The sequence below is a fragment of the Dromiciops gliroides genome, chromosome 3 (genome assembly GCF_019393635.1).
Source record: "Dromiciops gliroides isolate mDroGli1 chromosome 3, mDroGli1.pri, whole genome shotgun sequence".
Lineage (NCBI taxonomy): Eukaryota > Metazoa > Chordata > Mammalia > Microbiotheria > Microbiotheriidae > Dromiciops > Dromiciops gliroides.
The window spans coordinates 312,808,469-312,823,182 of NC_057863.1; the positions used below are offsets into that span (position 1 = coordinate 312,808,469).

The window sequence follows — 14,714 nt, forward strand, 5'->3', positions numbered from 1 at the left end:
TATTTTTCGTCATGGTGATTTATTCCAAATTTTCTGGAGCAAGTCCTCTCTGCAGAGTAACACCTTTTCCCAGATGCAGAAACATAAATCTTCAATCAATTATACCATGCCAGAGCAAAAATATCAAGACAGATTTTAAACACAAATTATAGGATTTACAAGGAATATAAGAGAAAACTTTAGAGGCTTTTCTTTTAATACAGTGAAACTTTCTTAGCATAATAAAACATTTCTTAGAAAACATTTTAAATGTTTCCTGATTTATGCCTCAATTAAAATTCACAACCAAAGGGCAATAAAATGTTAGACCCACTAATAAAATCCTAGCAAACAAAATTCACGTATCAAAGCAATTTCACTGAAACAAACTAAAATTTACAGACAGACCGAAGAAATTCTATCTGTAAAACTACAACTAAACCCGGATATAAAAAACCCCCAATTAACCAAAGATCTGTCTATACTACGTGGGTAAATCCTGTGAAGTAATATATTTCACAGAAACACAAGGGACAACTTTTCTCAAAGCCTGTTATAGCATGAGTCTACTGTGTGAACCATCACTGAGATCAAAAGTATTAAAAGTTATTCTGTATATTTTGCACCAAGCTCAGTATAATACTAGTTTGACACTGTCTCTCTCTGTTCTCCATCTTTCCATGTGAATCAGAAAACACTAAAGTGAATCAAAGTGTAAAGGGCATACAAATAAACTTTTCCACTAATAAATACAAAGAATGTTCACTCTGAATGTATAACTTCTTTTATTGGATCATGAGAATTGCACATTCAGACAAAGAAGAACAAAGCAAAATATAACCACTCCCACGCCCTTCCAATTCAAAGAAGGCATGTGAAGGAGGCAAGATATAATAGAGCAACTTACATACAAAATGGAATTTTAGGCAGAATTAGAGGCAAAAGTATAACAATGACAATAGTACAAACACACTTCGAATATAGCTCACACTTACAAAACACATTCTTCAAACAACCTGTGACATGAATGTAGTTAAGTTTGACCTCCATTTTACATACAAGGAAACTAAAGACCAAAAATGAGAAATGAGTTGCCAAGGTCACACAGCTTTTAAGTTTCAAATCCAGGTCTCCTGACTCCATGTCCAGCACTGTTTCCACTATGAAATGATTATAGAAGACCAGTATTTGAGTGGTTCTGCCTTCCAAGAATAGAAAGAATACTTAAATTCTGGGAAGATTATAGCTCTAGGAGTTAAGATGTGTTAAAATATACAAAAAGATTGATATCTACAAGGAAAAGACAGCTGTGGATTTTTTTTTTTTTAGTGAGGCAATTGGGATTAAGTGACTTGCCTATGGTCACACAGCTAGTAAGTGTTAAGTGTCTGAGGCTGGATTTAAACTCAGGTACTCCTGACTCCAGGGCCGGTGCTCTAGCCACTGCACCACTTAGTTGCCCCAAGATAGCTGTGGATTTTAAATGAAATCGATAAATTCATAATTTTATTTAAGTAAAGAGAAAACCTCATAATTTAATATGAAGGAAAAAAACACTTTGCTGTGGTCCTACTGAAATCAAGATTTAATGAGTCACTTACTGGAACCTAATGTCTATGTGACTAAACACTTTCATCAAATAATCTCCTAATTCCAATCAGAGGATCAAAGACAGAATTCTTTCTACTCAAACCATGCTAGCTTCCATCAGCATAAGACACAACTCAGGGAACCCAAAGGTGTGAAAAGCAGGTTGGAAATCTTTGCCCCTCTGCTCAGGATCAAAAGAACTTCCAAAATTTCTATTATTCCTAGAGCTTTTCTGAAATGTCTGATTTCCTTAAAAGCCAGCCATAGTTCTATGGGGTCAGTTAGGTAGCACAGGCCCTGGAGTCAGGAGGACCTGAGTTCAAATCTCACATCAGATACTTACTAGGGTCATGTCACTTAATCCCTGTTGCCTTCAAAAGCATCCAGAGCCAACTCCAGTCATCCTGATGTATATCTTGCCACTGGATCCAGATGGCTCCAGAGGAAAGAGTAAGGTTGGGGACCTTGCACAGCCCTCCCTCACTTAAATCCAATTCAGTGCAAGTAATGACATCACCCCCTATGCCATGGTCTTCTTAGAGAACGAAGGACAAACAGCAACAGTTCAGTTCTATACTACAAGACCAGTGGCCCAAAGTTTCTCAACACAGATCAGGGTTGCCAGGCTCACAATGGGTATGTTTCTCCAGTTTCTATTGGTTTCATGAGGTTCTTCAGAAAGGGATGATACTTTGCCCTGTAACCACCAACCTTGAACATGGACTTCGGTCTGCCTGGCAAGGTAAAGATCCTAGAAGTTTGTGTGTCAACTCAGAACGACAATGTGAAAGACCTTCATCACTAATCATTTAAAAAGCACTAGAATAAGGTCATTTTATGAAGTTTTATTTGTTTTTCTAATACACAGTAAGAAAAGTCAAGTACCTAATGATACTTATGATTCCATTTATGAGAGTATTCCAACAATACAGATCACAACAATGCGAAATGAACTGCCACTATGACACCAAAATGGATTCTATAGGATTTGGTTTTAATAGGCCAAGTGGCCTATTAAATGACATTTCATTTAAATATTTAATATACCAAAATACTGAAAAATTCATCAAGATATTTTAGATACCCTTCTTTGGTTGACATGAGAAAACAATGAGCATGTACATTATAACCTGTCAAATTAGTATTTTAACTCCTCTATGGAAATTACAATACAGACCTTTTTAATGCACAATATATGTAGGTAAAATTTCGATGGGATGGGAATGGAAAATTACCTACTCAGTTTTTGATCTTTTAAAATATATTCTGTTCAATCTGTAACACACTACTTAAAAACTTGATTTAAAATGTCACCAATTGGGGGCAGCTAGGTGGCGCAGTGGATAAAGCATCGGCCCTGGATTCAGGAGGGCAGTTCAAATTTGACCTCAGACACTTGACACTTATAACTGTGTGACCTTGGGCAATTCACTTAAGCCTCACTGCTGCACAAAAAAGAAAGAAAAGAAAAGAAAAAAAAAGAAAAGAAAATGTCACCAATTTAGGTAGCCCTGGTGTAATCTTTCTAGAGAGCAATCTCTTACTACACAATTCATAAAATAGCCTCAGCTTTTCCTACAGAAACGCGATAACTGGCCTTATCCTTTGGATTTTTATCTTGCTTTTTATTGACCTTTGTTTTTTATTACCATATTCCCATATATAGCCTTCCTCAATCACCCACCTAATGAGCCAACCCTTCTAAAAAAGATTAAAAATAAATGAGAAACAGGGGCAGCTAGATGGCACAGTGGATAGAGCACCGGCCCTGGAGTCAGGAGTACCTGAGTTCAAATCTGGCCTCAGACACTTAACACTTACTAGCTGTGTGACCCTGGGCAAGTCACTTAAACCCAATTGCCTCACTAAAAAATAAATAAATAAATAAATAAATGAGAAACAAAATGGTTCAACAAAAAATCAACTTCATCATACAGAATAAGCAATATTCTATACCCATGGTTCCCTACCTCTGCAAAGGGAAAAGGGAGAAAGGAAAGGAATACATTTTTCTGTCATTTCCAATGGTCTTACCTTTTGACACTGCAATCTTCCCTTTGGGAAAGTACCCATGGAAATCATTGAAAAGAATAAAAAGACTATTAACCTAGAGATTTTTATATCTATATTATAATGTAATACTTAAAAACTGGAAACAACCTAAATGCCCATAGGTGGGGAATGGATAAACAAATCATAATAATTCAGTGTTACAAGAGGTCATGACATTACAAAGAATAACTATGGGGAACAGGAAATAATGGCAAACCCGTATATGAAAGAATTCCAAGTAAAAAAAACAAAAAGAACTAATAATCAGTAAGAGGCAGCTAGATGGCACAGTGGATAGTACACCAGGTCTGGAGTTAGGATGATCCTGAGTTACTGAGTTCAAATCTGGTATCAGTCACTTCCTAGCTGTATGACCCTGTGAGTCACTTAACCCTGGTTGCCTCAGTTTTCTCATCTGTAAAATGAGCTAGAGAAGAAAATGGCAAACCTGTCAAGTGTCTTGCCAAGAAAACCGCAAATGGGCTCATAAAAAGTCAGACACAGAACTGAAAATGTCTAAACAACAACAACAAAATCAATAAGGAGATTATTAATGAATAATAATCTGTATGTTTAAGCAATATTTTTATTGATAATAAGCTAGAGATTAATGTTCATTAGGTTTTTTTCTCTTTCTGCAAAACTGCTTAAGTTCAAATTTTCTTAAAAAGGTCACTAACTTAAAAGCTTAATAACCATGTCTGAATTTATATGTGAAATAACATGTAAAATGGGAGTAAGGGGGAGTCTTCTTCTGCAGAGCAAAACAATGACAAGTCAAAAAGCTATATGCTGGCTATGCTGTGTCTTTCATTACCTTTGTCATTTATATAATCAAAACTGTAAGCACCAAACAGAATAAAATTTGAGGCAGCCCCTTGATTAAAATCCAAATGAGATCCACTACAACATAAAGTCGCCAAAACTTGAAACAGTTTATTTCTCCCAGAATTTATAAAACTGCCTTGTTTTTATAAAACTAGCTCCCAGCCCCACTGTCACCCCCCACCCACACAGACCAAAAACAACCTTAATTCAACTATTTATGATAGTCAACTTCCAGGAGACAAAAATGGGTTAGAGGAAAAGACTTACTACTTGACCTTTTACCAAGGGTACTGATGTCTCTGAACTGGGCCTTGGAAGTTTAAAAAGGTTAACTCTTAAAGCCAAGTCTTAATTCCCCAAAATAATATTCATTTAAGAGAAGAAGAAGGATCTAAATCTAGGGAGAAAAACATACCATTCTACCGAAAGATATAAAATAGCAAACCAGAACCAAAGGGCTTTAAAGGCTTGATCTTGGCTACATTTGTCACATTATAATTTTAAGAATGAAAAACAACCTGGCTAAATGTAGTAAACATAAAAAGGTGGAAAGCAGTCCTCTTGTCATTTTCATAGTAAATGCCTTTGTAATTCTTAAAAGAATGTAACTTCACACAAATGACAAAGGCAGCAATAAAAAATGTATAGCTTCACATAACACTCTACTTTTCAGTATCAATTAACAGTTTTAGATTTACTGAGCATCCATGTGCACAACAGTGTATTTAGCATCTATTAACTGGAAAATTGCTTCTTCTACTTTCCATCACCTGGGTAAGACTCTTGTGAGAAGTATGAAACAAGAACAGCTTATCAATAAATTATCATTCCTACCATCCTCATTAGCAATCATTTCCTTACCCTAACCTCAGCTTTTTGAACAGAAGCATGATAATGTCTCTTCTGAAAAGCAGACAATGGCCAGCCAAAATCTCTTCATATGAGTGCCTAAATGGTGGCTATGAGAGGAAGCACTGGGTACTGTTTAACTGATTAAGCCAGCTGTGGCCCCAAATCCCCAGGGGGTAGTCTTGAAACAGACTCTACTTTCCAGCAGTCCTCTAACCCAGCAAGATTCAACACTGGCACTTTGGGGACCAGTTCAAATAATACTGAATCACTAGATGGGCAGCTTGCTTTGGCTTACCCAAAACTTTCCTAACTAATGTGACCTTGGCATCACATCATTCTACTTACTCTGTACCCAAGACCTGTGTTACTTGATAAGTGCCTAAGAAGTGAAGTTGCCTGGCTCTTCTCAACAACCTTCCTTCCCATTATGCTTTATATGACAATTCTGAACAATTCATATCCTATAGAGACAAATGAAACCAGTTGATCTCTTCATTACTTGAGTATCTTCCAAAAGGTATTGAATTTACTTAGCTGAAATAAGTCTCATGCACTTGAAGGTATTCTGAATTACTGGGTCAGTAGAAAAGTAAACATATTTATTCACTCTACAAAGCTCACATGCACTACCTACCTTAGTACACTCCCCAAACATTATGAGTGATCAATTATCTAATGCTAATTAAATTTAGGTTTTGCTTCAGGGGAAAAAATTAACTGTACAGCTCAAGTTTCTTTTCAAATCACTACCCAAAGGACTGAAAAGTAACTCTTCTCTGTAACTCTGATGCTAACTGCATAGTCTTGCTGCTATTTTACCAAACAGTTAGGTAATGTATCAAGGGATTAACTTTTGGACTAACAGTTAAGTTTCTGATGTAATCATCAAGACAATGTTGATATTATGAACCACTTCCTTTACCACTGACAAATAAGAGAAAATAAACACATGTGTATGACTCTTTGGTACTGCACAAAATGAAATAATACCACCAATAATTATAAATAAGTTGATAGTACTGTGTTATCTCCTTCATATGCCACATAAGAGTCTTTTATTTAACAATTTATACAAATTCTCTTCAAGCAAGTCCACGGGCACAATTTCAGGAATAATTTTTTGGACATAACTGAAAACCTATAAAAAAAGCAATAGTGAAGAATTTAGGCAACAGAGTTCATCAAGTTACCAAAAGGAAGCTAACTCTACAAAAGGCCTAAAGATAAAGCAAACAATGACAAGTGCTTGGTTTATCTTAGGGAAAGTGTCAGTCTCTAGCCAGTGCTGTAAAAATAAATAAAACCATATCAGCATCGTTATTGTTGTTGTTCAGTCATTTTTTCAGTCACATCAACTCTTCATGACCCCATTTGGTGTTTTCTTGGCAAAGATACTGAAGTGATTTGCCATTTCCTTCTCCGGTTCATTTTACAGATGAGGAAACTGAGGCAAACAGGATTAGACAGGTAGTAAATGTCTGATGCCAGATGAGTCTTTCTGACTTCAGTCCTGGTGCTCCATCCATTGTGCCACATAGGTGCCCCTGGTTTTTAATGTTTCAGAAGCAGGGGTTTTACAGTAACTATAGCTTTAGTACTTCCTATAAGAACTATGTAATGCTGACCCAAGTTTCAGTTCACCTTGACTGATTTCTAAATGTGTCAATTTAGATCACTCTAAGAACAAAGGAAAGAGAACAATCAACAACTTTATAAAATCTGACACATTCACCAGGAGTCACCTAATAATCTGGATATATAAATCTTCATAAAGGATGATTCCAACTTGAAACATTGAATTTTGGCTATTACTCCCAATTTCTGATTTAAGAAGTGAAACAACTTCAGCTACCTTAAGTAAAGCTGAAAGATATTTTGCTTGCCAAATGTCTTCAATTTTGTTCAAGTGTGTAACTCTTCAATAATAAGTATCAAATGTCCAGATCAAAAACTGAGTTCAAGCAACAAGTTACAAAGTCTTGTTTGGTGCCCTTTCACAATAAAATCTGGATCAAAAATTTTAACCAGCTGGCAGAAGCCTCAATAGGCCATCCTTAAAAACCCAAAGTGAATGTGTACCAACAAAAATAGAAAATCATTCCATCTACCTACATCCCAATCCATAATACAACAAAATTAAGCTGTCCAAGGATTGACAAACTACCTCCACCTTTAAACCAAGAGATTAGACTTTTTTTTTTTTACACTGTACTTGCACCAGTGACAAGCCAAAAACAAAGGGGAAAAGTCCAGGGCATCCTGGAGGCTTTGACACATTTCTACAAAGAAAAAGTATCATATTAAGAAATCTAAATCCTAACATCAAAACTATGTCTACTTTACTAATACATGAATCAACAATATGCTCACCTAATTACATGCTAACAAATACCAAGGCCTCTTTCCCAACTAAATATTCCACCTGGCTCAAAGATCCCTTATAGAAAATCTATGAGGTCCTTTGACTATTACAAATATAATCTGAGGAGACATCACTGCTTCAAAAGGAAGAGCTTTTCATTTTGAAAAGAAGTAAGTTAGGGCATCATCATACTTATTACAAAATCCTATCTGTCATATTTAGGACACTGCCATCTAAAATTCCTTGAGCCTGTGTTCATATGTTGCTCTGAAACATCCTTTAACTTGGTTTGCTCAGCATGTGCTGATATATGGCTAAATTTCTGTGTGTGAGCTTTCAGTTCATCTGAAAGCAACTTGTAGAAACCACAGAAATATTTGAAACTCTCAGAACCACCACCCCCAACATAAATTTTCCCTTCACAACAAATAATGTGCAATCGAATAGATTTCCTGTTTCAAAATGGAATAGTAGATGAAAGAAACTGTAATTTAGCCATTAACAAGAGCACAGAACTTTTAAAATAAAGATGTTTTCCAAAGATGAAATGGAAACTATTTCAAATTTTGCTTACTCACTTGAGAGCTAATCTGTGTAATTGTTTCCCAGATAAATGCTCTCCACTTCATGCACTGGATTGTCATAAGAGGGCTTTATAAAATGCTTTGCATAAATTACCTGTTTAAGAGCTCCTCTTCTGGTCTAAGGGCAAGACAATCTCATATAAGTCAGAACAAACATTTCCAAACTATTCTGAGACAATATACCAACATTAAGCAGCTTACTGCATGCGCTTTGCATATCTGAGTTCTCTGGAAGAACTTTGAACCTTAAAGAGTAGGACAGAAGGTAAAAGAAAGATCATCTTACATCAAGACATCAAGTTTTTACAACAAATAAAGCCAAGAAGTGAGCAAAATGTGCAAATGAAATCACAAGGCCTTTGTCTTCCATCAGAAAACTTAGAACTTTAGACCTAGAAATAACCTGGGGGGTGATCTATCCCAACCCCTCATTTGGATGAAAGGATGATGAAACTGATGTATTTAAGTTCTGAAATATCAGCTGATTTGCCCAAGATCACATAGTCAGGAAGTAGCAAAACTATGGCTAGAACCCAGGTCAAGTCAATGAGCATTTATTAACCATTTGTTATGTTCTTCTAATTATTTAACATATGCCAACAAGTCCCAGAAAAATGCTGGATAAATAGATCTTGTGTGCATTACAAAGCTTAGAGTTCATTAAAAACTTATCATTGCTAAGTGTCAATGAAATGTAAGGGATCCCAATAATTTCATACCCAGAAAAGAGTAAATACTCACTACTTTGTCCATGAGTTTCCAAGTCTTCTCGACAGTTCTTCTATCAGCTGCAGCTTGTTTAGGTGGTCCCACTGCATCCTGAATAGCATCAATAATGCCCAATATCCGTCCTTTTCGGGGGTTTCCTCCTCGGCCACCAGGGTTCCGGCCATTCATAGCATTAGCCATCTGGTCTCTCAGCTCTTCAGCTCTTATGAGAATACTGAAAACAAATTTTTAAGAAGTTATCAAAAGGGACTCACATGGTCCTTAAAATATTTTTTATTGTCCCCAACAGAAAACTGAATGTGCTAACTCATCCCACCCACCTCCTTAAGCAAGGAATGCAGTGCATAGAGTAAAATCGGCCCAGGGTTCAACTTTTAGACGAGAGTATGAATTCACACTGGCAAGCGACACAGAGTGGGTGTCAGGGAAGTGACCCTGGCTCTGCATTTAGAAAACTAACAGTTGTTAACAAATATTCCTCACATTTGGAGGAACACAAGCTGGATTACATTACCCAGCCCAGAACAAAAAGGCAACATAAATACAATCACTCCAAATAGATAAGAACACAATGTTCTCCCCATCTCCTTTCCCTTAACCCCCTCTCAATACCCACAAAAACGAACGTAGCCACTGAGGAAACACATTGGGGGCTTCACTTGGGCAAGCTCATTTTCATGCTGCAATAGATTCCAAGTTAGGCGAACCAAAAAAATTATTATACACCTCATATGGGGGGCACATCTGTGCTCCACAAAGGCTGTACGACTTGTATTTTATTCCCCAACTTAAAAATCTCAAACACGGAGATACACTCCCCCAAATCCGAAGTTATCTCTTTTAATAATGTAATGCCAGTAGTCACCTACAAGTTAGTTAATAACCAAACTGGAGGGGGCTAGCGGGAGTCCCTTCCTTTCTTTTTTAAAGAGGGAAAGAAACTGAAGGAGGGAAAAAGGAAGAAGGAAGATCACTTCTACTTCAACCCTCCTCCTCCCCCCATCAGGAAAAAGAAAACAACACACACACACACACACACACACACAGCTTTGTTTCTGGGTGGGAAAAAAAAATAATAATCACCACCACTACCCAGCTGCCCCCACTGCTTTTCATCCACAGGGAGGAGAAAGGTAGAAAGAAGGAAGGACAAAGTATCCTTTCTCCTCCAAGCAACAGAAGCAGCAGTTCTCTCTTCTTTGCCCTCTCCTGCCGCCTTTATCCAGCCCATGCTCCAGTCGCTTCCAATCTCCGCAGCTTCTCTCCCTCTCTTTCTGCCCTCGCCCCCCCCCACGCCCCACTTTGGGGTTCGGGTTATTAAATACCCCTCTTCAAACAGCAGCGGCAACAACGGCAGCAACAGCAAGCTGGGGGCTCTCCTCTCGTCCTCCTCCGTAGCTCGTGTCTGGCTGCACAAGGGGCACTTGGCCCGGGAGAAACATTGAGTCTCCCAAACAGAGCTCTTCCTCGCCCTCTCTCCCGGCTATAGAGGACTCCGAGGGGGAGGAAGGCACACGCGTGTGCGTGAGGCTACACTATACGCGCACGTCGGGGCGGGGGCCGTAGGGGGGACGGGAGCACACACAGAGTGAGATAAGACAGCAATTCCAAAGACAGGGAGCTTCTTCCAACCAGGTTCAGGCAAGACGTGGAAAAAAAAAAAAGACAACAATTTAAGGTGGAAATAAATCCACACCCGCCTCCTGCTTCTCCCCACTCTGCCCCCCCTCCTCTCTACTGGGCTTGGGGGGGACACACCAGCGGCAGCCCAGGCGGGAGGAGGAGACAACTCACAGCACACCCCACCCCTCCCTGTCTCTCCCTCCCCCCTCCCCCTGGTAACTTACACTCAAACACACAGACGCGGGGAGGAGGAGGGGCCACGGGAACAGGGAGGGGGAGGAGAGAGGAGGCAGGAGGGAGGGGTTTAGCCAATCCTAACTAACACTCAGCATTGCAGGACAGGGGCCTTGACCAATGGTAGATGGACCCTTTCTTCTCCCCGCCCCCCTCCACGTCTTCTAGGGTCCCCAGAGCTGCCCAAGAACCACCCCCACACACACATACACATCCATATACATATGCATGCATACATAAACATACACTCCCAGACAATGAAGAGGGGATCCAAATATGTAGCCCATTGAAGAAGTGGGACTATGAAGGGAAAATGATTCCAACCCCCAGGGAGTTGGTCAATGGGGGTTAGGGTGAGAAATGGGCGTGACCACCTAGAGGGAGAGTAAAAGCCAACTAGGGGATAAGAGGCGGGACTTCCTGCTTTGTCCACCTTCCTAGTCTTTTGTTTCGTAGCAACAGAGGGTGGGAGGCAATGAGTGGCACTTGAGACTGGGTTAGAGTGGGAAAAGCAGCAGAAATTCTCTTTGCTGAGGCTGGCAGAAGGACACTTCTTGCCTTGGACCCGGGTGTGAAGTGTTAGTTTTTAGTGGCCACTGTGAGGAAGAAATTGAGCTGGAGTAGAACAATCTAGGCTGGGATAATAGTAATTTGACTTGGCAAACCAGTGTCCTGTTCCAGCTGCGAGTTCTTGGAAGGAATTGTATTTCATTGCACTGAAGGGAGATGGTCAGCCTTAGCAGTCACTTTCTGCTAGTACAGCAAAGTTATGGAAGAATTGAAAGCTAAATTAGTCTTTTTTTTTAAATTTCTAGGCTTATCTGAATTATCTCTTCCCCTTCATCCCTTATTCTTGTTCTTCCCTCTCCTTTCTTCATAGAATTGCTTAAATTTTAAGGGACCCGAGAGATCACACCCATCCTTTCTCCTTTTAAAATTGTCCATGGGGAAGGAGGTGTAGGAATGTATGACTGATTTATTAAGGGCTTCCTATATGCAAAGCACTGACAGCACTGGAGATACAAATAGAAATGGCAAGCAATCTGACCTTCAAGGAACTCACATTACAATGGGGGAGATAACATATCTTCCTTGACTTTTTTTTTCATTTTACTTATCGTCTCAATAATACTTATTTCTATATTTTCCATATCCTTTAATTCTTCATCTCTTGTATTCTAGCTTTCATCTCTACCAAGGTGCTCTGGGTTTTCCACTTCTTGATTGTCATTTTCATCAACTTCTTTATTTTATTTTGCATTATTAAATACAATAACTCTTGGCTCTCTATTCTCTCATTTCTCTCTTCTTAATCCTTATTACTGAATCTTTTTGATCTTCTCTTTCATTAACCACTGGTGTTTCCTGAAATATCAGGATATTTCAGTCCTTCTCAAACTTAATATTGAATGTGGGCTGGATACTCAGTACTTTTGTCAAAGTTCTCCTAGACAGAAATAGATATTCTTATTTGTTACTATTTACAGCCTTGAACTTTAGGTGATTAGTAATTTTCAAGTTGTAGGTGTTTTGTTTTGGTCAACCAAATAGAAACAGGGAAAGTATACCTTTAAAGTCATTAAGCAAAAGAACTACTTTTATTTTTGCTTCTTAACATGATTTCTACTATACTGATGACTGTTGTTCAGTTGTGTCCAATTCTTCAACCCCATTTGGGTTTGTTTGATTTTTTTGGCAAAGATACCAGAGTGGTTTGATATTTCCTTCTCCAGCTCATTTTACAGATGAAGAAACTGAGGTTAAGTGACTTGCCCAGGGTCACAACTACCAAATGGCTAAGGTTGGATTTGAACTCAGAAAGATGAGTGTTCATGACTTCAAGCACTGCATTCTATCCACAGCTCTACCTAGCTGCCTATGAATCATTTACATTTGACATATATAATCATCTGATCTTGCTTTTTCAAAATTTTCCACTCCTCCTCATTCTCCTCTTAGGAGGAGGAAAGATACTTTAAGGATCTAATTCTACACAGGAATACATAGCTACCAGCACTCATTGTAATTAGACGCATTCTATCCCTAGGTTCATTCATGGCTACTCAAATGAATTTCAGAACAGTTTATATGAAATGAGTTGTCTATAATAAAATACATAACCGTTTTTAAAATGGAATAAATATTACATAGACATAAACTACTTCTCTTAGAAGCCCTTTAAACAGTAGGAACATCTTGAAGGTAACTCTTGAGTAGTTTGCATGTATTTCAGGACATGTACCACATGCAGGTTTTGATTCCAGATTAAATAACAAACCTAAGTAAAACCGGATTTCCCATAGAGGTGACCCAAGGTAGCTCATAAGTTACTGATGACAGTTCTTTGCTATTAGAATGCATTTAGCTGGGCATCTGATTTATTAATTCTATAACTCTTCTATGATCCATATCTCCCTTACTCAAATGAACTGAACAGTACTATTGACAAAGGTAAAAAATCAAAAGGAAAGGTATGATTTAAAGACACCCCTTTTGAAAACAGGTTCAAGTAAAGAATTTATATTATGTGTAGCTACATCAGGTTTTCAGTACCTGGGGGAACAGTGACAGGTTTGCCAACTAAGTATATTACTCATAAGCACACCTGACTAAGTGTACAGTAGGAAAAATATTTGCATGTTATAGCGGATACCACTGCTTTTTATTACATTATGTAACAAAGAAATGGCAGGATGAAGAAATGTCATTGCCTACAGTATCACGGATTATGTGTCATTAAGAATCTAGGTAGTAAATTATAGGCTTTATAGCATGTAGTACAGATACATATATACAGTCATGTTTTGAGTATTATAGGAGCATCAGCTTAAATATTACAAAAATAGTTCTAAAGTATTCAAGTATTAATTTCAAAAAGAAAAAACTTTTAAAAAGATACATAGTTGTGTGTTTTTTCCAGAATTTCCATTTTTCCCCCAGCATTTAAACTGAAGCAGAGTCTGAGGACAAAAAAATCTAAAATTGTTCCCATTACAGGAGTAGGGGAAGGGAGGGAAAAGAGAATACTGTTTGATTGATTTGCCCTTAATCCACTTGAAGAAATAACAAAACATTTCAGAAACAATCAGAAGATTTTCAGAAAAGGACAGAACACTGAAAGAAGATGAGTTAAGATCTTAAACAAAATGTAAAGTGCTTCAAATTCTGTTGCCCAGATGATGAAGTTCTCCCAGCAAAACTGATAGAATTAGAGGACAGTCAGACATTGGCACGCAGAGGATTTGCCTCATTCCTGGCGATCTTTTAAAAATAAAAACTTTCTCTAAAGAGTAAGTTGAGGAGGGGGCAGCTAGGTGGCACAGTAGATAGAGCACTGGCCTTGTAGTCAGGAGGACCTGAGTTCAAATCTGGCCTCAGACACTTAACACTTACTAGCTGTGTGACCCTGGGCAAGTCACTTAACCCGAATTGCCTCACTAAAAAAAAAAAAAAGGCTCACTAAGCCCTCAAATCAGAGGTGCTAGTTCTCCCTGAACACCTCATTCATACCAATGCACCTTGAGTGTACCACAAGGGAAATTATGCAAAGTCAGACATTGGGACAGTCTGTCTGAGTGGCCCCCATGTTTGAACTTTGCTCAACCTTTAGGAACTATGCTCAGCCAGCCAGCAGGAGAGGGTGAGGTCCTTTTAGGACTAATCCCATCATCTGAGGGATACTCCCTTATCCCAAAGATGCTGTAATGAAAAACTGAGGTAACACTAATCCCATCTGCTCATTGAGAAGTCTACCAATCAAGATTCTCTTATCTCATATGTAGGACAGCTAGGTGGTGAAGTAGATAAAGCACTGGGCCTGAGGAGGACCTGAGTTCAAATGTCACCTCAGACACTTACTAACTGTCGGATCCTGGGCAAGT

General features: G+C 38.5%; 1 protein-coding gene across 3 annotated transcripts in view; it reads right to left on the reverse strand.

Moving 5' to 3' along the window:
• Nucleotides 1-10,713, reverse strand: part of CBLB (Cbl proto-oncogene B) — a 244,236-nt gene extending 233,523 nt beyond the window's left edge. For all 3 annotated transcript variants that reach the window (XM_043997229.1, XM_043997230.1, XM_043997228.1), the window contains exons 1-2: nt 10,302-10,713; nt 8,989-9,190 (exon numbers count right to left, since the gene is read on the reverse strand). In XM_043997229.1, the coding sequence (XP_043853164.1) occupies nt 8,989-9,156 (168 nt within the window). In that variant the 5' untranslated portion in view covers nt 9,157-9,190; nt 10,302-10,713. The remainder of the gene's footprint in view (nt 1-8,988; nt 9,191-10,301) is intronic.
• Between the last annotated feature and the right edge of the window lie 4,001 nt (nt 10,714-14,714).